Source organism: Balaenoptera physalus, assembly GCF_965194825.1.
Source record: "Balaenoptera physalus genome assembly, chromosome: 5".
Classification (NCBI taxonomy): domain Eukaryota; kingdom Metazoa; phylum Chordata; class Mammalia; order Artiodactyla; family Balaenopteridae; genus Balaenoptera; species Balaenoptera physalus.
In genome coordinates, this window is record NC_138884.1 from 19230291 (window position 1) to 19255862 (window position 25572).

A 25572-nucleotide genomic window follows, 5' to 3' on the forward strand; every position below is an offset into this window, starting at 1 on the left:
GTAAATAGAGAGGAAGTTCTGAGTGCAAAAGGCACCCCCCAACCTCCCCCCATACACCTCATGGAGCACTGTGCCCCTCCATGAAAAAACTGACATGCCAGCAAATCCTGCTCTCTGCCTGCTCCCCACAACCTGGGAGGAAGGAGGCTTGGAGCTGCATGCAGGCCTCTGTGCAACCAGTAGGATTTTATGCCCACTATTGTGACATGGGCACTTAGAACCATCTTTTTTTCCTCTGAATCTCACATTATCAGCACCAATATAAAAACATTAGATTACCCAGTAACATGGGAACATAGTGTTCCATGATGTTAGGACATTCTGAAAACTTAGGGACATTCTGAAAGCTCCCCTAACCCTCAATATCTCCTTCAGTATCTTTGACAAAAGAATTAAACTGTTCCCTACATTTACGTGGCACTTCATAGTTGACAAAGCCTTTTCACTAGCATCATTCCATTTAATCTTCATGAAGCTGTAATGGGTTGGTAGAGTAATTTTTTAAAACAAAGGATAAAATGGGTTTAGAGAGGTTGAGTAATTTACTGAAGGTCACAAATAAGTGGTAGATCACTTGCTCTAAGTCTAGAGTCCTTTCCACAATATCAAACAAATTGTAGATGTGGAAACAAATCACACTTTTAAAGATAGCTAAAACTCCTTAAAGGAATAAGCTTTTCATTACACATTTAGAGATGAAGCTGAAAGTGCAAATCTTCCCCTGAGAAAGCACTAACAAATGGGGACCATAGACTTTCACATGTTCAAAGAATTAATTCCAGGATTATAGACTTAAGACATGGTAGTTAATAGAAAAGTTCTAGTTTGAAAAGATTTTTGCAAAAATGTACATCTCTATGTATATATACATCTACTTAGAAAATCTATTGCTTTGGATGTTTGTGCCATTTCTTAGTTACCCTTTTTACACGCTGTTTCCACAACTGCTTTATTCCCATCCCTAGACTTCAAGCCACCGTATTATTTTTAATTACCTTAGGACTTATTTTCAGTCAGTTGTAATAATGAAGATCATTTAACCAATAAAGTACTTTCTTGAGTAAAAATTATAGACTTTTGGAATATGGTTCCAAGAGCAGTTCAATTTTCAGATTTACTATTCAAACCTCACATTTATCACATGTAGTATGAAACTGTAGTATAAAACACTTCCCTTCACCTTGAAAATATGTGACATTTCCCTAAGAAATTCCCTGCATTTAGAAGTTCTGGACCTTCTCCACTTATAAATCTGAGTGTATCCTTTCGCAGGCTACATGTTTTTACTGTAGGGTTTTGCTACATTTCATAAAAAGGAAAATACAGACAGTAGAAGTACAGGTAGAAGACTTGGAGCACAACAGTCCATCACATGTATGTTGGGGAATAAGTATCATGAGGACTTTCTCAGTGACTAAGGCTTCAAAGACTAAGGGTGGCAAAGATACAAAAAGTGCAAAAGGTCAAAAGAAATACCTTTCCTCAGTGGGAAAGATGACATGATTCAACATGAGTAGAATGATTAAGAAGGAGGGTTTATTGGACTCAATTACCCATGTGATGGTTCATCTAGCTCTCACTTGAATTTTAAGCATTTGCTTAAAAAATGATTTCACATTAATTTTATTTCTTTTGGAAAGCCCCCATGTGTAATTTATTGGTAGTATCTCTGAAGAATAGAATTATTGATGATGTTTGGCTGATGTTTCAGATGATGGAGGAGCCGGGAGACTGCTACAAGTGAAGGCATGTGTATAGTCTCAAAATGTCAGGACGGTACGGACACTGAAACAGAAAATAAAAGATACTAATTGTTTTAATGTTTAGATAATATACACTCTTCCATGTGAGAGTACAAGGAGCACTCAATTTGTCTCTTTGAAAAGCTATCTTTGTTTCCTGCTATTTCATTCCCATCCGTAATGCACTCAAGTCAAGTCAAGTAAAACGTCATCTCCTCTTTTCCTGTTGTGTTTTCTCCAACCTGAAGCTCTATTATATCCTGAATATGACTGCCATTTAGGCTTCATTATGTATTAGATTTTCAAAATATAATTTTTGAGATCCCACATGCCTTGTATAATAAGGAATACAAAATAACAATGTGTAATGATATGTAATAAGTTCATGCTATTTGTCACATACTATGTAGATGCTTTTCATGTATTTTATCATTTAAACCTTTACTTAAACAACAATGCTAGGAGGCAGTTTCTAATATTATTTCCATTTTAGAGCTTGTAGATACTGAGACTTGGAGAGACTTGTAACTTTCTTTAGATCACACATCTAGTGTGGGATCCTGGGATTTAAATCCAAATACAAAGTTGCACAAATTACAAGATGATAGGTAATGTGCCTAAAGGTGCTGATAATGTAATAAAGTTAAGACCATGTTGAAAGTTTAATAGAGCTTTGATAAAGAAATGTTTAAGGAGACTTAGAAGTAGAAAAAAAAAGAATTGATTTGTACTGGATGAGACTTTATTCTTGGAAACATCAGAAATGTTACATTTTACTGGGACTAATGTCCTTTCCAAAAACCATCTTCTGATGGGTAAACACTTTAGAAAAAGGTGGTCTTTGTATTTTAAAAAAATTATATATATGTATATGTGTGTGTGTATATATATAATATATATGAAAAATGTATGTAGATAATTTAGAAAGTAAAGGACAGTATAAAGAAGAAAGTAAAGATAACCTGTAATCCCACAGCCCAGAAATAATCAGTGTTAATATTTTCTTGAATTTTGATCAACTTTTTCTAAACATATGCAAGTTTTTATTGCTCTTATTGAAAACTTGGAACCCTATTGTATATATAAGTTTGTTTTCTCTACTCTATAGCCTAAAATTACATCAGGAGAATTTCCCAATTTAATGAAATCATTTCTTTTTAAATGGCTTCATTGATTTCTAGTACATGTTTGGAATTTATTTAACTATCCCCTTAATGTTAAACTTTTGGGATGTTTCCAATTTTTGATATTATAGATAATAGATGAACATGCTTAAACATATGTACATTTGCATATCTCATAATTTCTGTAGAATATATTCTCAGAAATGGCATTGCTGGGACATGGGATCTAAGTTTTATTTTTTTGTTTTGTTTTTTAAGGTTTCTGATACAAATGACCAAACTGCTTTCTAGAAAGGATGTAATCTGGTACTGTTTGGATGCTAGTTTCTTTTCTTCCTCAATAATATTTATCAGACTAAGTGCCTAGTATGTGTTATATGTATGGGTGCTAAACAAATATTGCTTAAAATTGAAAACCTCATGAGAAGAAGTGTGAAGTTGAAGAAAAAGCAGGGACTATGGAACAAGAAGGGGAGAGTTAGGTAAAACTGCCTATTATTAATTGTGCCCCATATATAAATGCAAATGATAAAATTCTTCTTTTTAGGTGGTTGTAAAAGTTAAACGTTAGAGGTAGAAAATGGAACTGGCTTGTTTTCCTAAGCTTTGAAGAACATGTAAGATTTAAAGATTTAAAATAGCATTATGTACCCTTCCTCTTTGCAATAATTTTTATATGTGAAAAATTCTTTGTAAATGGAAAAAAGGAATAACAATAATAACATTTTAATGAAGAAAGTAATATCTGTATAGAAAATAATGCCTATATAGCTCCACCAGCTCCCATAATGAGTTTTTGGGATGTCTTGAATGTAATTTAAATTTATAGCTATTAATAGTCAACCGTTTTAGGTGGCCAGGCAGGGGCTGCAGTAACTCCATGTTATAATATGACTGTGTGTCTCATTCTTTTTCCTTGCAAAGGTGAGAGTTCTCTTGTAAAGAAGGCAGAGGGCTCTGATCATTTAGATTTGCTGTGACCAACATAATTTGGGTTCAACAAAACAGGCAATGCAAAGCATTTAACTTCTCACAACGTGATCTTAAGTGTTCTACATGCAAAGATTGAACTGGGAATGGAAAACCAAGGTACTGCATCCTTGTCTTTCTCTCATCCTTCTACCTTTTTTTCTCTGTTAGTCAAACCGCACCATAAAAAGAAACTTAAAGTCTACCTCTTTCCTGAGCGAAGCAGGTCAAATCCTTCATTTATTTTTTCAAAGGGTAAAACATGGGTTATTAATGGATCCAGTGGAAACTTCTTAGCCATAAAATCAGCCACAAGTTTGGGGACAGAATCTTTACTTTTAAAGCCTGAAAAGGAAGTGACATCAATGTTAGATTCAGCCAGATATGAGGAGAACTGGAGAGGAGACTTTCCACATAGAGTTTAAATGAAAGTTTATAAAACGTCCACAGACTACTATTACTGAGGTTAAGAGAGATGGTGTGTTTCAGTATCCTTTTGCAGTGGTTTGACTTTTTAAAACAATCTCCCCAAACAAACTAGAGTCCTTCGTTACTATTTCTCTCATAGAGAACTCGTAGTACAGATGGTTATTCTCAAAGTGAAGAAGAAAATTTAACAACTGTCTAAATTTGGGCAGTGAGTGCAGACATAAATTATCGCTATGGATTTCCTGGATCCTCCTAGGTATTTCAGTGCATTGTGCAGTCACAAGTATCAAAAGAGATGATGCTGAAAGATCCTTGTTAGTTTATGGGGACTCATTAAAGTCTATCTTGGGACTTTCTGTGTGCATTAGTTCCACATCTAGTTGATTTGGAACCTATAGATACAAAGGAATTTTAGTTTATTTTTAAACTACATTGCATTTTATTTTTTAAAATTAATTAATTTTGGCTGTGTTGGGTCTTTGTTGCTGCGCGCGGGCTTTCTCTAGTTGCAGCGAGTGGGGGCTACTCTTCGTTGCGGTGCGCGAGCTTCTCATTGTGGTGGCTTCTCTTGTTGCAGAGCATGGGCTCTAGGCGCGCAGGCTTCGGTAGTTTTGGCACGTGGGCTCAGTTGTGGCTCGCAGGCTCTAGAGCACAGGCTCAGTAGTTGTGGTGCCTGGGCTTAGTTGCTCCGCGGCATGTGGGATCTTCCTGGACCAGGGATCAAACCCATGTCACCTGCATTGGCAGGTGGATTATTAACCACTGCACCACCAGGGAAGTCCCTACATTGCATTTTAAAACCTGGCCTTGTCACTTGTAAAAAGGAAGAAATCCTGACGTTAGTAAGAATTTGGCCCTCAAGCCTAACTACGTACCACCAAAAATAGCTCCTTTCCAGGTACGTCCAGTCAACAGCAACATGGGGTTCACAGAGAGATTTTGGGCACTAGGAGGTATTCCTACAATGACGCTTACACCATATGCTTCTTGACAGCACAACAGGGCAGCCATCTGGAATAAAATTAATATGTAGCATCATTAAAGTGGATTTTCTGGTAGTCCCAACTTATGATACACAGTATCATGTAATATGGATCTAGCTAAATTGTGAGTGTGTGGCCGGAAGAGATTATGCCTTTTTCTTCATTCCCCATTATTTCCTAAAGCCACTAGGTGTGGCTTTGGAAAATGCCCAGAAAATATTTTTGAATGAGACAATAGATGAATGAATTTGTATGTTTGTATGTACTTAAGTCTTCTTTAGAAAATAATAAAGAGGTAAATATCATTACATATATATAATCTGATTCCTCAAATAAAGGTAATGTTTATCATCACATGACCCCTGGGCAATCTGAGTTAGTTAACTCATTCTTCATTTACTTATTAAGTAGATATTTTGAACTCAGTACTTTGAACCAGGTATTTTGATGGTGAACCAGATACAAGGTCAATTACATCATCAACATTTCTCTCTTTCCCACTTCACAGTCTCCCTTTTTAATGGATCCCCATTTCTACCACCCATTTCTAGTGGACACTTTTTTCCTAATTTGTGTACTTTATTTTTTTTCCAGTTTTGTTGTAGTATGAATGACAAATGAAAATTGTTTATTTTTAGGTTGTACAACGTGATTTTTTAGGGTGAACAATGTGATTATTTAATATACATATGCCATGAGAAATGATTACCACAATCAAGTTAATTCACATTCATCACCTCACATAGCTACTACCTTTTTTTGTAGTGAGAACATCTGAGATCTACTCTCTTAGCAAATTTGAAGTATACAATACAGTAGTATTAACTATAATAACCATGCTGTACATGGAAGTCTCCAGAACTTACTCATAACTAAAAGTTTGTACTCTTTGACATCTACCCATCATTCCTCCCCCACTCCTCCAGACCCTGGCAACCACTGTTCTACTCAGTAGAACATGTCCATCTGTCCATCATGTCCATCATGTCCATCTATGTCCATCTGTTGTCAGTGGTTCTAAGAATTTGATTTTTTTAGTTTCCACATATAAGAGAGGTCATATAATATTTGTCTTTCTGTGTCTGCCTTATTTCACTTTGCATAATGTCCTGCAGGTTATTCCATGTTGTTGCAAATGGCAGGACTTCTTTTTTATGGCTGAATAATACTCATTCATATGAATTAATATTATATATATTATACATACATCACAATTTCTTTATCCATTCATCCATCAGTGGACATTTAGGTTGTTTCCATATCTTGGCTATTATGAATAATGCTGCAATGAACATGGGGGTGCAGATAGTGATTTCTATATTCTTTGGATATATACCCAGAAGTGGGATTGCTGGATCATATTGTAGTTCTATCTTAAATTTTTGGAGGAACCTTTATACTGCTTTTCATAATGGCTGTACCAGTTTTACATTCCCACCAACAGTGCACAAAATTCCCTTTTCTCCACACCATCTCCAACACCTGTTATTGCTTGTCTTTTGATAATAGTCACTCTAACAAGTATGAGGTAATATCTCTTTGTGGTTCTGATTTGCATTTCCCTGGTGATTAATGATGTTGAGCACCTTTCCATATAGTTGTTGGCCTAGAATGGGCATGTTTTAAATGTGCTTTTAACTCCGGTGTGAATTTACTTTAAACTACACCTATTACTCTGGAACTTGAAAAGAAAGTCTTTCCCCTCCAGTCAGGTTTTTAAGCAGGTTTGCAGTAAGAAAGTTGTTTAGGATCCCCCCCAAAATATATAATAATCAGTCCTTTGATTTTGGAGTATGACATTTGGAAGACCAGAGAACTTTAGAACATGTGGCTATCAGATATTTAAAACAGTCCAATTCCACAAGAGAAAATGGAGGGAAACCCATAGAAAAATGGCATAAGGAGAAAGGCTAGAGCCTTGGAAGAAGTTGGATTGTATTGGAACTTCAGTCATCTATGGCATATTGTCCCAGGTCAAGGCTGCAAAGAGCTTTACTCTTTAGGTGCTGCTTCCTACTACCAACACTGCTGGGACTTACTGGAGAACCTTAAAAGGGGGCTTTTTTTTTTGTTGGTCTCTGGGGGTTTTTTCATTAGGATTCTAGAGAATTCTGGTTAGGTGAAATGTAGCTAGGGATGTGTTCTCTGTTGCAATTGATAATTGTAATTATTTGAAAGTAATATCATGTATATTTTAAAGATGATGTAAGTGCTGCAAGATTGCAAACAGTACTGTATGTTGACGACACCAGCTGACGTTTATTAAGAGCTTGCTACTGACAGGTGGCACGTGCTAAGTATTTTACATGTTTATCTCACTTAATCCAGAAACAACACTATGAGATACGTATCACTTAAATTTTTTTGGTGGAAAAACCTGTTGACTTTTTAAAGTATTCAGTTCAACACACAGATTTGGATGCATATTATGTACCAGGCACTGTGCTGCCTGCTGTGGTAAAACAGGGCATATTTTCTGTTAATAAAATGATACGGAGCCTAAAGTTGCTCATTTTTTCTTTTGGCCAAAATATGATATCCATTAAAACCTATAAAAATTGTCAAACCATTTTTTGTTAAGAATGTGGGGGAAAAGTCAAACTTGCCAACTTGAAAACAGAATTTATATTCTTTATATTGACTTGAGTTTGAATTTTTTTTGAACTAAAAATTAAAATAAATTTATGATGGCTCACTAAAAAAAACCCTCTTCTGTCTCTAAAAAGGAAATAATACTTGTGACAGTTATACTTAACTGATGGAATGAGATTCCTCATAATAATAATTAAGCAATCCAGGTAACAAATAGGAGATGGAAAATAGCCATAATTTAAAAAATATTCTTTATATATAATGTTTATATTCTGCTGCATAAAAGTAGACTCTAGAATACAGAAGCTGATATCTCAAGGCATTTCAGGGTACATACCATGGTGTCAAAATGACCAACGACTTCAAATGAAAAATCCACACCTCCACCACTCATTTCCTTCAGCACCTCCTCGATGGGTTTCTCATAGTCCCGAGGGTTGATGCACTCAGTGGCACCCACCTCTTTGGCCTTTACAAATTTGTCTTTGTTGATGTCCACTGCAATGATCCTGGCTGCTCCAGCTGCTTTACAGCCCATGATAACAGACAGGCCAACTCCTCCGAGGCCAAACACGGCACAGGTGGAGCCCTGGGTGACCTGTGTTTTCAGAAAATGCAAAAACAGATTAAGTAATGATTGTTAGAAACAGCCTAAATTGTATAAAGTGCCATGCTTTTCCCTTGTCAGGAGCTACTCAAACTATGTCCATCTGTTGTCAAAACTTCTTTTGGCTTCAGCTGCTTCATGTTTAAAATGAAGGGGTTGAATTAGATCAGTGGTTCTCAAATTTTGCTGGACATTAGACTCACCTGGGGAGCTTTGAAAAAAATCTGAACACCCAGGTCACAGCCCATAAGCAATTTATTTATTTAGTTATTTATTTTTTAAATTTATTTTTATTTTTTTATTTATTTATTTATTTTTGGCTGTGCTGGGTCTTCGTTTCTGTGCGAGGGCTTTCTCTAGTTGCGGCAAGCGGGGGCCACTCTTCTTCACGGTGCATGGGCCTCTCACTATTGCGGCCTCTCTTGTTGGGAGCACAGGCTCCAGACGCACAGGCTCAGTAGTTGTGGCCCACGGGCCTAGTTGCTCCGCGGCATGTGGGATCTTCCCAGACCAGGGCTCGAACCCGTGTCCCCTGCATTGGCAGGCAGATTCTCAACCACTGCGCCACCAGGGACGCCCCCATAAGCAATTAAATCAGACTCTCTGCAGGTAAGACCAAGTCTCCAGGTGACTCCAATGGGAAACCCAAGCTGGGAGCCAGTGGACTGGATGATCTTTGAGCTCTAAATGCTAGTGACCCCCTCTTAAAGAGAATCTATTGACAGCCAGCTTCAGTCCATCACACATACACAAACACAATTTTGGGGAAATTAAATAATAAGTAGAAGAGAGGAGACTGAAAAAAAATAATCCAATTGAACCCTCAATAATTAACTCCTTGGTTCATTAACTTTCAGTAGTCATGACCAGTATAATGAGAGCAGAAATTAGCTGTGAATCATAGAAGAGTTATCCTCAGCTTAAAGCAAACTTAACAACAGGGGAAATTTAACAGGTAATTTTAAGATAATACTGCTTGGGAACAGTGTGCTCTGAGTGGGTCTTTATGTCTGCTTTTTAAAATACACTAATGAAGAATAATGCAATGAAAAGCTAGTCTATAGTTTAATAATGGATGAAATTCATCATCACAAGTGCCCTTGGCTTCTGCTCTGTGTGTAGGTTCAGTTGGACCACCTGCTCAGATGATGCAGTTGCACAGGGGACTTAGTGCTAGGGTCACAGAAATTTGGAAAACATGTGCTCTCAATTGTTTAACTTGCCTAAGGAACTGTTTAATAAACCTAGTCTGCTATAATTAGCCTTCAGTGTGGGTGAAATGTTCCTCCTGTCCCAAGTAAACTTTCTGTGGGGTACAACACCACTTTTTTACCTTAGAAAAACATGAGGCTTGTGATTGTGATTTAAAAGTGCTGGTAATTATGTATTATGGTTTATGATTCAGCAGGAGTTTTGAGAAAGAGGCTAGTCACAGCTGTCATATTAACCAGTCGTGAGATTTTGGGCAAATAGCTTTATGTCTCTGGACCTCAGTTTCATAAAATGAAAGGATACTACTAGATTTCCAACCTTTTGGGAAGAGGAGCCTTTAAAGAATTTCACCTTAAAATCTACCACTTCTGAAGTGTGTGTGTGTGTGTGTGTGTGTGTGTGTATTCGTGGCAGGGGTGGAGGTATAGCAATGGAATAAATGCTTCATGCATCATTGAAGCTTCATTGCTTTCCTCACAGAGATCCACAGAGTGGGTATGTTGGCGACCCTCAGTTTGGAAGTATATCGGGATATCAGGTAAGGCTTTGAAATCTACTGTTGATCCTAATTCTGGGAGTAGAAGATCCATGGACTAGATACTCCTCAAAGGCAACCCCTTCATTTCATTTACTTTTCCTGACTCAGAACTTAGTGGAAACTGCTGTGTATGGCTCATGTTGGTGCTAACTACAAAATGAATGACAAAATGAGCTCCCAGCTCTAAAATTTAGTAATCCCATAAAAAAACACATGCAGAAGAATAATTATTGAAAACATCTTTACTTTCTCTTAGTTAATTATCAACAGCTTTTCATTTGTGATTAACATAAATTTTCTAGGATGTGCTCTCAATTCCTTCTGAGGGCATTTTCTACTTATAATCAACACCCTCAATTCTATGGAGCATGTCCATGTTATTATGGTGGTGGGGGGAGAAGCTACCAGTAAATCTGTGTAGAATGATCTCTGATTCCTGTGAGAAACTGCTCTCCTGTTAGCTCCTGACAGTCTGAGTGTAGCTGGTTTTATCACCCATTGTAATTCCTACCTTGGCAACTTTGACTGCAGACCCATAACCAGTAGAAAATCCACAGCCAATGAGACAGACTTTCTCCAGCGGTGAGTCTGCATCAATCTTGGCCACTGACATCTCATCCACCACTGTGTACTGGGTGAAGGTGCTGGTGCCGATGAAGTGGTAGATGGGCTTCCCTCTGCAGGTGAACCTGCTGGTACCATCCATAAGGGTCCCCCGAGGCTTGGTCACACTGGTCAGTGCAACACACAGGTACATGAGGGTATGAGACAGGAGTATAACTGATGTGCAAATTCCTTGGCTGCATAAGGAGAGTATCAGAAACTTACGTGTTTTTCAGGCAGAAATTGCCTTCCGGGTGTTTACAAAGACTGCACTTTCCACACTGAGGAACAAAGAGTGGGATGACTTTATCACCTGGGGAAGGGGTAAAACAAATTCTTCTTAAATTTCTACCCAGGAGTTAATAGAGCTAGAGCTTAAAGCTTACATATATGTATTAGAGGCACTTGACTTTGAAAAGTCTCCAAGAATAGGGTCCAGTCAGCACTATGTCTTGGTCATTGCCTGCCAGCATCGTTACCAGTTTGGGTTTATATATGCCTGAAGATGCCCAAAGAAAATGCAAATGTGGAAAACAACATGGAGTTTTAGAAGTGGTTCCACTGTGTTGATAGTTATCTTTTATTGTGTGCCCTTTCTCTTGAGGATTTTATATGTATCATCTCATTTATTCCTTAATAATTAAAACAAATATTCTCACTGTAAGTGTAAATATAAATTTAAGTTGTGAGCAGGCTGCCATAGTTCCACTAGATGATCCAGTATTTTGTAATAGTTTGGGGTACAATAACAGTGAGAATCTCAACAACTATTTCTTGGCTTTTCAAAGTGATTATGCTTATCTCTACTATGAAATGAGTCCTTTTTTTAAAAAAAAAATCCTTTTTAAGGAAAACAAACAAAAATAGGACACATAAGAACTTAAGAAATGCCTTTGAAAACCTCAACCCTCAATAATAAGTTAGACACTTTCTTTTAGGATAAGAACTGACTTTCCAATGTTTGTAGCTGATAATTTGTGGATAGTTCATTTTTACTGCTATGGTGGAGGGAGCAGGGGTGAAAAGTAGGGGTGTCATTTATTATTAATAGATTTCTAACTAAAGGAAATACTGAGAGCTGAAACTCAAACCAGACAACTTATTTTATTATTTTCTGTTCACAGGTCAATTAAGTATTTGGTAAGCAGGGAGGTCAAATCTACTGGCTAAAGTGATTTTTTAGAATTAAAAATATTTATTTTTAATCATCTATACTACTTATCCAAAAGACTCAGAAAGATAACATTTAATAGATAAACTTTATATGAGATGATAGCATGGAAATTTTCTGTTTATTCACAGTTTACCTCTAAAAATATTTATCTGTATTAATACACAATAATATTAGGATAAAATAAATATTAAAGAAAAATAGTACTTGGTAACCAGTCACATTTAATCATGGTTAAAGGTAATAAAACAGATATTGTTTATGGCAGGATGCCTTCTGCTAGTTCTCTTTCATTTCCTGCCAACTAGTCTGTTTTGTTCATTCCGTGTTCAGGAAAGAAGGCCATATTGGAAGGGGAAATCAGTGAATGGGCTCCACTTCCCACCTGAGAAGAGATCATGTTGATTCAGTCATGGCCTCACAATCCCCATTGTGTGAAGTCAGCACAGAACAGGTTCCATACACTGATCTAGAGGCTCAGGACACAGACGTGTTTTTTCCCTTGTCTCATTTGTAGTTTTCTTTGGACCTGATAGAAGACACTGCTTAGCAACACTAAAATGGGAATTAATTCATTATGAACTCCACCCTGGCAGGCACTGGGTCTTTTTTGATCCTCATGTATTCCCAGGATCTAACATGGTGGCTGACATCTAGTAGGTCCTCAAGAAATACTTGCTGAAGGAGAGAATACAGGAGTGCATGGATGCATACATGCCTGAGACAGGCAGGGAGGGAGGAAAGGAAGAGACCTCCAGTCAAGTCCTAGCTCAGCCTTGAGCAAGTTCTTTCATCTCTTATTACTTCAGTGTCATCATCCAGGCTGGATCATCTTGGAGTCCTGAACCAAAGCACATTCCCCAACTGTGAATTCTGTACCTGGTTTTACTGTAGTCACCCCTTCTCCAATGCTCTCCACAATGCCAGCTGCCTCATGGCCTATGATCGCAGGAAGAGGTGTGAACAAAGATCCATTAATCGCATGGTCATCTGAGCGACAGACTCCTGTGGCCACCATCTACAGGGTAAAGGGAGGATGATTACATTCAGAAAAGATTATGACCCTCACTCAGATGGACTTAACATACCCAGTTTCCTGAATTTGCGCTAAAGAGTTTTCACGGGTTTTACTGATAATTCCTGCTCTTCCCAAATACAGATTCAATTTATACCCAAGATTATTCAGCCTAAAACCCTCCTCTACTTTCCTTTCATGCATTAAACAATTTGGAATAATTGGTGAAATAATTGTTTCTGAAATATTTAAGTCATATAATATACAAGGAGGCCATTGTTTGTATAGAAGTAGGAAATGCAGATTAGCACCAAGAAAATAGTTACTTAAATGCTACCATCTAATGCTAATTGATTTAAAATCTGGATATATATTCCTTTGCACTTATTTTTCTGTATTAACACATAAATTCTTTTTTATTTTACTAGATTTATACTGTATATACCCTTTGGTCTCTCTTTTTTTTTTTAATCAGTCAATTTTATACACATCAGTGTATACATGTCAATCCTAATCGCCCAATTCAGCACACCACCATCCCCACCCCACTGCGGTTTTCCCCCCTTGGTGTCCATACATTTGTTCTCTACATCTGTGTCTCAACTTCTGCCCTGCAAACCGGTTCATCTGTTCCATTTTTCTAGGTTCCACATACATACGTTAATAAACGATATTTGTTTTTCTCTTTCTGACTTACTTCACTCTGTATGACAGTCTCTAGATCCATCCACGTTTCAACAAATGACTCAATTTCGTTCCTTTTTATGGCTGAGTAATATTCCATTGTATATATGTACCACAACTTCTTTATCCATTTGTCTGTTGATGGGCATTTAGGATGCTTCCATGACCTGGCTATTGTAAATAGTGCTGCAATGAACATTGGGGTGCATGTGTCTTTTTGAATTATGGTTTTCTCTGTGTATATGCCCAGTAGTGGGATTGCTGGATCATATGGTAATTCTATTTTTAGTTTTCTAAGGACCCTCCATATTGTTCTCCATAGTGGCTGTATCAATTTACATTCCCACCGACAGTGCAAGAGGGTTCCCTTTTCTCCACACTCTCTCCAGCATTTGTTGTTTGTAGATTTTCTGATGATGCCCATTCTAACAGGAGTGAGGTGATACCTCATTGTAGTTTTGATTTGCATTTCTCTAATAATTAGTGATGTTGAGCATCTTTTCATGTGCTTCTTGGCCATCTGTATGTCTTCTTTGGAGAAATGTCTATTTAGGTCTTCTGCCCATTTTTGGATTGGGTTGTTTGTTTCTTTAATATTGAGCTGAATGAGCTGTTCATATATTTTGGAGATTAATCCTTTGTCCGTTGATTCGTTTGCAAATCTTTTCTCCCATTCTGAGGGTTGCCTTTTCATCTTGTTTATAGTTTCCTTTGCTGTGCAAAAGCTTTGAAGTTTCATTAGGTCCCATTTGTTTATTTTTGTTTTTATTTCCATTATTCTAGGAGGTGGATCAAAAAAAATCTTGCTGTGATTTATGTCAAAGAGTGTTCTTCCTATGTTTTCCTCTAAGAGTTTTATAGTGTCCGGTCTTACATTTAGGTCTCGAATCCATTTTGAGTTTATTTTTGTGTATGGTGTTAGGGAGTATTCTAATTTCATTCTTTTACATGTAGCTGTCCAGTTTTCCCAGCACCACTTATTGAAGAGACTGTCTTTTCTCCATTGTATATCTTTGCCTCCTTTGTCATAGATTAATTGACCATAGGTGCGTGGGTTTATCTCTGGGCTTTCTATCTTGTTCCATTGATCTATGTTTCTGTTTTTGTGCCAGTACCATATTGTCTTGATTACTGTAGCTTTGTAGTATAGTCTGAAGTCAGGGAGTCTGATTCCTCCAGCTCCGTTTTTTTCCCTCAAGACTGCTTTGGCTATTCGGGGTCTTTTGTGTCTCCGTACAAATCTTAAGATGATTTGTTCTAGTTCCGTAAAAAATGCCATTGGTAATTTGATAGGGATTGCATTGAATCTGTAGATTGCTTTGGGTAGTAGAGTCATTTTCACAATATTGATTCTTCCAATCCAAGAACATGGTATATCTCTCCATCTGTTGGTATCATCTTTAATTTCTTTCATCAGTGTCTTATAGTTTTCTGCATACAGGTGTTTTGTCTCCCTAGGTAGGTTTATTCCTAGGTATTTTATTCTTTTTGTTGCAATGGTAAATGGGAGTGTTTCCATAATTTCTCTTTCAGATTTTTCATCATTAGTGTATAGGAATGCAAGAGATTTCTGTGCATTAATTTTGTATCTGCAACTTTACCAAATTCATTGATTAGCTCTAGTAGTTTTCTGGTGGCATTTTTAGGATTCTCTATGTATAGTATCATGTCATCTGCAAACTGTGACAGCTTTACTTCTTCTTTTCTGATTTGGATTCCTTTTATTTCTTTTTCTTCCCTGATTGCCGAGGCTAGGACTTCCAAAACTATGTTGAATAATAGTGGTGAGAGTGGACATCCTTGTCTTGTTCGTGATCTTAGAGGAAATGCTTTCAGTTTTTCACCATTGAGAATGATGTTTGCTGTGGGTTTGTCGTATATGGCCTTTATTATGTTTAGGTAGGTTCCCTGTATGCCCACTTTCTGGAAAGTTTTGATCATAAACGGGTGTTGAATTTTGTCAAAAGCTTTTTCTGCATCTATTGAGATGATCATCTGGTTTTTATTCTTCAATTTGTTAATATGGTGTATCACATTGATTGATTTGCATATGTTGAAGAATCCTTGCATCCCTGGGATATATCCCACTTGATGGTGGTATATGATCCTTTTAATGTGTTGTTGGATTCTGTTTGCGAGTATTTTGTTGAGGATTTTTGCATCTATATTCATCAGTGGTATTGGTCTGTAATTTTCTTTTTTTGTAGTATCTTTGTCTGGTTTTGGTATCAGGGTGATGGTGGCCTCATCGAATGAGTTTTGGAGTGTTCCTTCCTCTGCATTTTTTGGAAGAGTAGAGAATGATGGGTGTTAGCTCTTCTCTAAATGTTTGATAGAATTCATCTGTGAAGCCATCTGGTCCTGGACTTTTGTTTGTTGGAAGATTTTTAATCACAGTTTCAATTTCATTACTTGTGATGGGTCTGTTCATATTTTCTATTGCTTCCTGGTTCAGTCTTGGAAGGTTATACCTTTCTAAGAATTTGTCCATTTCTTCCAGGTTGTCCATTTTATTGTCATAGAGTTGCTTGTAGTAGTTTCTTAGGATGCTTTGTATTTGTGCGGTGTCTGTTGTAACTTCTCCTTTTTCATTTCTAATTTTATTGATTTGAGTCCTCTCCCTCTTTTTCTTGCAGAATCTGGCTAATGGCTTATCAATTCTGTTTATCTTCTCAAAGAACCAGCTTTTAGTTTTATTGATCTTTGCTATTGTTTTCTTTGTTTCTATTTCATTTATTTCTGCTCTGATCTTTATGATTTCTTTCCTTCTGTTAACTTCGGGTTTTGTTTGTTCTTCTTTCTCTAGTTCCTTTAGGTGTAAGGTTAGATTGTTTACTTGAGATTTTTCTTGTTTCTTGAGGTAGGCTTGTATAGCTATAAACTTCCCTCTTAGAACTGCTTTTGCTGCATCCCATAGGTTTTGGATCGTCGTTTTTTCATTGTCATTTGTCTCTAGGTATTTTTTGATTTCCTCTTTGATTTCTTCAGTGATCTCTTGGTTATTTAGTAACGTATTGTTTAGCCTCCATGTGTTTGTGTTTTTTACGTTTTTTTCCGTGTAATTCATTACTAATCTCATAGCATTGTGGTCAGAAAAGATGCTTGATATGATTTCAATTTTCTTAAATTTACTGAGGCTTGATTTGTGACCCAAGATGTGATCTATCCTAGAGAATGTTCCATGCGCACTTGAGAAGAACGTGTAATCTGCTGTTTTTGGATGGAATGTCCTATAAATATCAATTAAGTCTATCTGGTCTATTGTGTCATTTAAAGCTTCGGTTTCCTTATTTATTTTCATTTTGGATGATCTGTCCATTGGTGTAAGTGAGGGGTTAAAGTCCCCCACTATTATTGTGTTACTGTCTATTTCCTCTTTTATAGCTGTTAGCAGTTGCCTTATGTATTGAGGTGCTCCTATGTTGGGTGCATATATATTTATAATTGTTATATCTTCTTCTTGGATTGATCCCTTGATCATTATGTTGTGTCCTTCCTTGTCTCTTGTAACATTCTTTATTTTAAAGTCTATTTTATCTGATATGAGTATAGCTACTCTGGCTTTCTTTTGATTTCCATTTGCATGGAATATCTTTTTCCATCCCCTCACTTTCAGTCTGTATGTGTCCCTAGGTCTGAAGTGGGTCTCTTGTAGACAGCATATATATGGGTCTTGTTTTTCTGTCCATTCAGCAAGCCTGTGTCTTTTGGTTGGAGCATTTAATCCATTCACGTTTAAGGTAATTATCGATATGTACGTTCCTATGACCATTTTCTTAATTGTTTTGGGTTTGTTTTTGTAGGTCCTTTTCTTCTCTTGTGTTTCCCACTTAGAGAAGTTCCTTTAGCATTTGTTGTAGAGCTGGTTTGGTGGTGCTGAGTTCTCTTAGCTTTTGCTTGTCTGTAAAGCTTTTGATTTCTCCATCAAATCTAAATGAGATCCTTGCCGGGTAGAGTAATATTGGTTGTAGGTTCTTCCCTTTCATCACTTTAAGTATATCATACCACTCCCTTCTGGCTTGTAGAGTTTCTGCTGAGAAATCAGCTGTTAACCTTATGGGAGTTCCCTTGTATGTTATTTGTCGTTTTTCCCTTGCTGCTTTCAATAATTTTTCTTTGTCTTTAATTTTTGCCAATTTGATTACTATGTGTCTCAGCGTGTTTCTCCTTGGGTTTATCCTGTATGGGACTCTCTGTGCTTCCTGGACTTGGGTGGCTATTTCCTTTCCCATGTTAGGGAAGTTTTCGACTGCAGTCTCTTCAAATATTTTCTCTGGTTCTTTCTCTCTCTCTTCTCCTTCTGGGACCCCTCTAATGCGAATGTTGTTGCGTTTAATGTTGTCCCAGAGGTCTCTTAGGCTGTCTTCATTTCTTTTCATTCTTTTTTCTTTATTCTGTTCTGCAGCAGTGAATTCCACCATTCTGTCTTCCAGGTCACTTATCCGTTCTTCTGCCTCAGTTATTCTACTATTGATTCCTTCTAGTGTAGTTTTCATTTCAGTTATTGAATTGGTCATCTCTGTTTGTTTGTTCTTTAATTCTTCTAGGTCTTTGTTAAACATTTCTTGCATCTTCTCGATCTTTGCCTCCATTCTTATTCCGAGGTCCTGGATCATCTTCACTATCATTATTCTGAATTCTTTTTCTGGAAGGTTGCCTATCTTCACTTCATTTAGTTGTTTTTCTGGGGTTTTATCTTGTTCCTTCATCTGGTATATAGCCCTCTGCCTTTTCATCTTGTGTATCTTTCTGTGAGTGTGGTTTTTCTTCCACAGGCTGCAGGATGTAGTTTTTCTTGCTTCTGCTGTCTGCCCTCTGGTGGTTGAGGCTATCTAAGAGGCTTGATGGGAGGCTCTGGTGGTGGGTAGAGCTGACTGTTGCTGTGGTGGTCAGAGCTCAGTAAAACTCTTTGGTCTCTTTTTAAAAAGTTTAACAATTTATACTTACAACTTTCCTTGGCTATGAATGTAATTCCACTGTCTGGATAACCACATGAAAAGTGCCTCTTAATGGATTTTGGTAATTTTCATTGTTACTCTCTGAAATTTTTAAACCTAAGATTAAATAGAAATGGAAGAAAGTTTTACCTTAATACGAACTTCATTGGCCTTAGGGGGTGCAACCTCCACCTCCTCAATGGAAAATGGTTTTTTGAGCTCCCATAGCACAGCTGCTTTGCATTTTATTACCTGAAAATTGAACAGAAAGATGATACCAGTTTTTCCCCACCCTTGAAATCAGGGGTTGTGTCTTTTACCTTTTTACGTGCAACATCTAGCCCCATGTCTGGAACCTAACATTGTTACACAGAAGTGAAAACCTTTGATTTGCAAAAAGAATAGTAGTGCCTCTTTATAAAAATGTGTAAAGCAATACCACAAGGAAAGAGCAACAGAATTAACTATAGTGAGACATTGAGATAAAATGGAATATATTCTTTTATGAAGAAAGAACATCATGGGTTTTTTTTTTCTCTAAGGATTGTTTATTGCTTCTATTTCCTAATGCGGTCCTGAAATTGGTTGTTTACCCAAAACTATTGGCTTGTATGTGAAGTTCCAGATCACTATCACTTTGCTGACAGATTCAGCGTCTGTTCACATTATACTGATTTCTCCCTTGCTCAGTTCTGCACTTAAGCCAGAATGATCTGACTTTATGATTCCAATTATGGACTTGCCTCCCTGCCTAGGGTTTCTCTCTCTCTATTTGCCTGTTCCTTTGATTTTCTCTCTACACTTGTTCTATGTGCTATTTGTTTGCATCGCTTATTTGAAAGTTAGCTTTGGCAGCTCTGTTTTGTTATATAATTTGTGTATAGGGATTTCTTCCAAATTACACTTGAGCCCAAAATTGTAGAGGTTAAAACGCTACACACACACAACACACGCATGTATTTAAAAATGGGACAACTGTGTATTTGACTTTATAGCTAGCATAGCTTACTTACAGGTGTTCTTACAAATAAAAGTTGAACACATTTTTAGTACCTGGGAATGTAGTATAAGACTTGTGTTCATTTTTGCAAAGCTTGTATAGTTGACAGTGTTTTCTAGAGAGAATTAACATATTGCAAATATGATAAAAATTCAATTGAAATTTATCTGATAATTTATTTTCATTATTTGTATGCAAAATCCTTCTACTTTGCAAAGTGTTTGTCATGGTCAATTCCACAATAAATATAAGAGTACTTGGAAATAATACACTAATGGTAGATAGGTGTTGATTATTGGGTGCCAATGATGTAGCAGGCACAAGTGGCTGTGCTGGGTGAGTTATTGATACATGTTTGACTTTTAAACTTCACAGGGCAGTATTATTGAATTATTAGTTTTATTTTACAGATGAAAAGATTGAGGCTCAACTGAGTTAGTAATTGACTAAGCACTTTTCCCAGAATCACAAAGCTGGATGTCCAAAGAATTAACATCATTTTATCTTTTCACTACTTGATGGTAGTAAAAGATTAACAAAAGATTAGAGGTTAGATAGCAATAACAACAGTAATAGCAGTGACTAATATTTATTAAATTATTTCTATGTGCCAGGCACTATTTTCAATGCTTTCCAGTATGAAAAAATTTAATATGAATTTATTAAATTCTCACAACCACCTTATGAAAGTAGGTATTATTATTGTTGCCATTTAGCATTTGAAGAACATACAGTGCAGGAAGGGTAAACATAAATGAAGTGTTATCATATAGCTAAAATTTATTGATGTTGCACCTGAGGAGTGAGGATTGATTGCCTATAATTTATAATTATCATTAATACATTTGGTTTACCCTTTTGATCTCTGTGAACTCTTTCAAGCTGAGTTTTGGAAAATTTAATTTTTCTTTTTCTTTACTATTCTTCATTTGAAATGTAATATGCCACTGTAAATGCTAATCAGTAATGGATGAAAATAAAGTTAGAATAAGAAAACTGACAATTGGTTACCCATACGATTTCCAACCAATCTCATTGATATAGGCCTTCTGTGTGTCACACACACAGAGAATGTGTGTAGAAACCTCAGAATCTTTCAGTTGGGTCATTATAGCAAGATATTATATTGTGCAATCAACTCTTAACACAGCAAACCTACTGGAAACAGTTACACAGGCTTTTGCCATGAAGAAGTTAAACAACATGAATTGATTGTACTGAATAACCACATGTATTTCTCTGCAACTGTAAGCACATTGAACAAATAAACATGAATCTATGGAAGACTTAGAACCAAATATCTCTGTTCCCAGTGCTAATAAGTGGTTCAAACTGTATCAGTATTAACTTTGTTTTTTTTAAATCACATTGACTTTTACATGAAGAAGATGTCGTTCTATAGCAGTGGTCCCCAACATTTTGGCACCAGGGACTGGTTTCGCGGAAGAAAATTTTTCCACGGACCGGGGGGTGGGGGAAGGGGGATGGTTTAGGGGGTAATTCGAGCGATGGGGAGCAGCAGATGAAGCTTCACTCGCTGGCCTGCCTTTCACCTCCTGCTGTGAGGCCAGGTTTCTAAGCAGCCCAGGGGTTGGGTACAACTGTTCTATAGGATTTCTATGGAAATTTCCTGAATTGTGCCATAATAGGACCCTTTTAAATCATAATTTGCATGTTGATGTTGGTTTGTTTAGTCTTGATGGTTCTAATGCTTTGAGATCAATAAAAAGTTTTGTCACACTTTACTGTATTCATAAAAAGAATATGATTATAAAGAATAACATTCATATTATGGTATCTTAACATAAAGATAACTTCTTGATAAAAACATTTCATTTCTAACTTTAGATTTGAAAATTACTCATGATTGGACGTACTACTTCACATTTATTTAATATATGAAATATAGACTGTAGTAGGTATAATGCTATACATTTTGTTAAAGATATTTAGGTATTGCCCATCTCAGTTGTAGTTTAATATACCTTGTATATTGAAGCATATATTCTATGTTGTATTTCAGTATATATTATTTCTAATTTTTATATGAATTTTAAGTTATTCATTAAATACTGTATCTCTTTGTGTATTATATTAATTAGAATATAATTCCAAAAGTAAAAGAAAAATTGCCTTACTTTTCCTGCTGTACTCATGTTTCTGCTTTCTCTGCAGGCCAGGAGATGTGAATTCTTACAGACTTTTCCCTGCTTAAGTATGTACAACAGATATATTGCACAGATTATTGTTTGCTTGGATAATGCCCAATTCTACACATGTGATCCGGGATCTTTAAGTCCCGCCCATAAGCTTATCTTTGACCAAGTCAAATCAGGAAGAACAGGGCACTCAAACACTGACTGTTTGCAATATGCTGATTTCAGATAACAAATTGATTTTGTCAGGTTAAATATTTCCCTAGATATATCTTTTTCCTGGATTACTTATTTCTCCTCTCTCAGTCCCACACAGGATGTTCAGAGTTCTGTTTTCCCTTTGTGTGAACTAAGCTCCAACTTCTAATCCACATAATACAGTTAGCAAGGAGGAGGAGTAAGAAAGCAGCACAAATACCTTTGGACGGAGAGAGTTACAAGCCTAAGGAATGTGTTTGCTTCAGCACTTTCCTCCTCTTCACAGCAGAGAAGTCAGACACCAGTCAGTGACAGCAAAGGTGCTCACTGTTTCTGGCATTTCTGCTCCACTCAATACCAATTAGCACTGGCTGGGAACTTCCCTGTTCCAGACACTCAGCTGGGTACCGTGGGGTGACAATGATGGATAAGAGATGGCCTCTACCCGTGCCAGGAGGCATTATGAGGCGGTGGTTATAGCATGACCTTGGATTTGAGCAGACCCTGTCCTTACTAGCTGTGTGAACTTGGTCTTGTTATTTAACTGTCCTTGGCCTTAATTTCCTTATCTGTAAAATGAGGATGAATAGTAGTGCCACCTGAAAAGGTTGTTTGATGGACAAATGAGTTAATCCTTTTAAAGCACTTAGGGTGCCTGACACACAGGACAGCCTTTAATAAGTGTTAGCTACAATGATCATCCATAAAAGTAAACTCACAATCTATGGGGGAAAAAGACACAGGCAACCAAGTCAGACCATCTGTGATGTTCTATATCAGAGGGAGGGCATTCTGACTGAAGGACTCAGAGGCGGCTTTGTAGAGAGAAGACATTTAAGTTAGAAACTAAATAATGATCACTTTGGCAATTAGTCAAGAAAACTCCTGTGCATTTCCATTGTCCTTTGTTCAGTGCAGTGAGTATGAGAAAGAGTTTGATTTTTAATAAATCTCAAGTCTTTTACCAGCACTTGGAGGACATAGTGCATTCAATTACTTAATTAGATTTAGTCTGTCAACATGTATATGTTAACCAAAAGGGTATGTTTCTCTGGAATTGTCAAGGGAACAACACTATTGTCTGTTTCCAACTTTACTTATGCAGGTGTAGAAAACCATACTAGGGTTGCACTACATCCACCAAGAGGAGAAGCAAGAAAGGTCTTCAATCTCACTGTGGTCTTATAATCATTGAGTAGGCACCACTTCTAAGGAATGGCCACCACCCTGCTCTCACCACCTTAACTTGTGGAGGAGAGCAGTGCAAAGAAAGGGTGTCTGACCACTTTTCTGAGATTCTGGATGGTATCAAGGGGCTGATATATCCTAACCAATTTGAAAGACTCATGGGATTCATGTGTTTATAGGATAATGGAAGGATAGGGTATGGGGAATAATGTAAATTCTTAATAAATTGGTGGTTTATTTATGAGATATAAATTTACAGGAAGCTAATGGCCACCATTAATTGAGCACCTACTATGTTTCCAGAACTCTACTGGGAGTTTTTCCTACATTCTCATATACAATCCTCAGAGCAATCCTACAAGGAAGATACTATTATTATTCCCATTTTACAGATGAGATAATAGAAGCTCAGAAATTATACATCACTAAATACCCTATCCAAGTCAGAAATATTGGCTTCAAGAACATCAAGATACTCAGGCTGATGTTAATAAGAGTGTTAGGGTATGAATATAATAGGCAATCACATAAGCATCAAAGAACAAGAAGTGAATGGTATGCCCTGAAAAAGTGAAATATCAGGGCTAACTGGCTATTTCATATCTTTGATTCCCTCTCCCTCTCTTTCTCTCTCTCTCTCTCTTTCTCTCTCGGAACATAGCTTGGCCGTAAGTCTTCTATCTTTTAACTAAAGTCTCTCTGTCAAGCAGTTGGGTCAGGTGCTGTCTTAGTCTGTCTGGGCTGCTATAACAAAAATATCATAGACTGGGTAGTTTAAACAATAAACATTTATTTCTCATAGTTCTGGAGGCTGGGTCAAAGTGCTGGCAGATTCTGTGTCTGGTGAGAGCCTACTTCCTGTTCATAGATGGCCATCTTTTCACTGTGTCCTTACATGGTGGAAGGAGCAAGGGAGCATGCTAGGGCCTCTTTTATAAGGGCACTAATCTCACTCATGAGGGCTCCACCCTCATGACCTAGTCACCTCCCGAAGGCCCCACCTCCAAATACCAGCTATTGAGGATTAGGTTCAAACATATGAATTTTGGGGAACGCAAACATCAGTCTGTATCAGGTGTCCAGCCATGAAGTAGTCAGTTAAAAACAGATGGTTGAGTTTATGCAGCTGTAGAGAGCTACACCATCTCAAATGGTATCATGAAGCTGGAAAGTGGCAATGGAAGAATCCTAAACGAGGTCTGCCCAATTCAGAAGCCCATATTTTTCCCACTACTTTATAAAAAGAAGGCAGGGCAGAACAGGGTTTGAATAAGACATTCAGCTATCTATCCACAACAGTGGGCCCCACATTTTATAAGGCCTGAGAAAGAACTCTTTAACTAGCAAGGAGATTAGAAACCATCCAATCCAAATTCTTTATTTTATAGGCCAAATGACTTGGCAAAACAATGTGGTTAATATTTACTTAAAAGATATTTGGAAAGGAAAAAGATGTAACTCTTCTCATGGGTGCATAAATAACCTAATAGCTTTCAAATATTGTGGGGTTTGGGCAGGGTAAAGAGGGAGGTTAGCAACAGCCAAACATTTAAGTTGCTATGGCAATATGTTTAAACTGCCCAAATCCAATACTACAAATCAAGTATTGGACTTCCCTGGTGGCGCAGTGGTTAAGAATCCGCCTGCCAATGCAGGGGACATGGGTTTGAGCCCTGGTCTGGGAAGATCCCACATGCCATGGAGCAACTAAGCCCATGCACCACAACTGCTGAGCCTGCGCTCTACAGCCTGAGCCACAGCTACTGAATACGTGTGCCACAACTACTGAAGCGCACACACCTAGAGCCCATGCTCTACAACAAGAGAAGCCACTGCAATGAGAAGCCTGCACACTGCAACGAAGAGTAGCCCCCGCTCGCCGCAACCAGAGAAAGCCCGTGCACAGCAACAAAGACCCAATGCAGCCAAAAATAAAATATAAAATAATTAATTAAAAAAAAATCAAGTATTTACTTAACATTTTACTTTGACATTGAAGCCTAAGTTTTTGAGGGAGTTAAAGTTATCTCCTTTTCCCCCAAGTTAGAAAATATTTTGGCAACTTTGACCCCTGATCCTGACCTAAAGAGCATGTATAGAATGTTTAAAATATTTGTAGATCTCCTTGTGAAAGGTCTTAGGAAATAATCTCAGAGAAGTGTTAAGACAAAGCCATGCAGATTTTCTTGACAGTTTTCTCTGAGTTCCAAGTTCGAATTATCTGAGTGCGTAGCAGATGTTTTAGTGAAATATTATGGATCAATATGCTGAAGTGCTACACAAATGATAATTTTTGAGATGATGCAGAAACAAATATTATGTAATGATTTTTTAAAAATTGAAGTATAGTTGATTTACAATGTTGTTTTAGTTTCAGATATACAGCAAATTGACTCAATTATACATATCTATCTATCTACCTAT

The 25572-nt window shown here is 37.1% G+C and overlaps 1 protein-coding gene across 1 annotated transcript; it reads right to left on the bottom strand.

Annotated features, from left to right (window-relative positions):
- Positions 1-1514: 1514 nt before the first annotated feature.
- ADH1C (alcohol dehydrogenase 1C (class I), gamma polypeptide) lies at positions 1515-21847 on the bottom strand. The gene is made up of 9 exons (XM_082461825.1): positions 21745-21847; positions 18757-18858; positions 12850-12988; positions 11025-11112; positions 10708-10927; positions 8177-8437; positions 5140-5275; positions 4042-4180; positions 1515-1785 (listed from the first exon to the last, which is right to left on the bottom strand). Exons 1-9 carry the CDS (start codon positions 21760-21762, stop codon positions 1761-1763), a joined length of 1128 nt encoding a protein of 375 aa, XP_082317951.1. The 5' UTR covers positions 21763-21847; the 3' UTR covers positions 1515-1760.
- Positions 21848-25572: the final 3725 nt, after the last annotated feature.

Excerpts from the sequence above, each read along its gene's own strand:
- ADH1C (XM_082461825.1), bottom strand. Across the intron at positions 12,989-18,756 it reads CCAATGAAGTTCGTATTAAG|ATGGTGGCCACAGGAGTCTG; the intron begins GTAAAACTTTCT and ends TTTACCCTGTAG. Across the intron at positions 1,786-4,041 it reads CTGCTTCGCTCAGGAAAGAG|TGTCCGTACCGTCCTGACAT; the intron begins GTAGACTTTAAG and ends TTTCTGTTTCAG.